The following is a 984-nucleotide window of genomic DNA, read 5'->3' as shown; positions in this document are numbered from 1 at the left end:
GCACACAGCGGGACACCAGCTCACACACCTGCGCTGGAGTGAGCGTGAAAGCTGACAGCTGTGTGCGAGCGTGTGCACCTGTAAAGCCGGCAGGTATTTGGGCAGCTCTCTCTTCAGCTCTACGGGCGAGATGGGCGGCGATTCGGGGACGTAGTTGTCTTCTGGAGTGGCTGAATGAGAGGGAGACTGTGGGGTGACGTCTCCCGCCTCCTCGGCTCCCTCTTCTTCCTCTTCCTCACCGCTCACCTCCGAGTCATGATCGAACCGGGACTCTGGAACTGTCACAGCAACACGACACATAGCACACACAGACTAATGCGAAAGATATTTGATGGGAGTAAACTATCATATCAAATTATACCTTTAAAGTCACAAAAAAATAAAGCACTGTTGATGAAATGCTCACTGGGAGGAATGTGGTTTCCATTCTCTCTGTCCTCTTCTTCCTCCTCTGACTGTTCTTCATCACTCATGGCAGCTGAGAAAGATAAAGTACGTACACATAGGAAAGTGCATAATAATTCATGCACTCTACACATACATGTGTGATGGTTATAATGCTCAGCGCTGCAAAAACAACACCATTCTTTGATGCAACCTGAATAGTTCTAAATGTAATGCTGCAATCAACGCTTTCATTCATTTTTACATTTCACTTTAATCATGACAGTCGTAACAGATTCAGTTTAATTGTACACTGTACACAATCTTGAAATCGGTGGGCATTTTTGTTCATTTGGGTGGCAGTCCCTGTTAATTCCCAACCCTGATCAACAAAAGTTATAAATAAACTGAATATAAAAAGAAAGAAGAAATTCCATGATGACTGATCTACATTCATTACTCAAATCAGCTGTAAACAGCAGCGAACACACACACTTTCTACAGTGGAAATCAGATATCATTCTGAGTATGGGATCCTTGCCACTGTTGCCTTTGACTAGCTTAGTTGTTTTTTTTTTAGACACTTAATATTCAGCAATA

At 43.3% G+C, this 984-nt stretch overlaps 1 protein-coding gene across 1 annotated transcript; it reads right to left on the bottom strand.

Moving 5' to 3' along the window:
• Positions 1–6: 6 nt before the first annotated feature.
• On the bottom strand, positions 7–499 carry LOC107736147 (cyclin-dependent kinase 11B-like; the record flags this gene model as incomplete). Its single annotated transcript, XM_016547637.1, has 2 exons — positions 407–499; positions 7–278 (listed from the first exon to the last, which is right to left on the bottom strand). Coding segments are annotated over exons 1-2 (339 nt in total), but the record flags the coding sequence as incomplete, so codon positions are not given.
• Between the last annotated feature and the right edge of the window lie 485 nt (positions 500–984).

This window comes from Sinocyclocheilus rhinocerous, unplaced genomic scaffold (genome assembly GCF_001515625.1).
Source record: "Sinocyclocheilus rhinocerous isolate Xijiao unplaced genomic scaffold, SAMN03320098_v1.1 C36523802, whole genome shotgun sequence".
In the NCBI taxonomy this organism is placed as follows: Eukaryota; Metazoa; Chordata; class Actinopteri; order Cypriniformes; family Cyprinidae; genus Sinocyclocheilus; species Sinocyclocheilus rhinocerous.
This window is presented reverse-complemented; position numbering and strand designations above follow the sequence as displayed.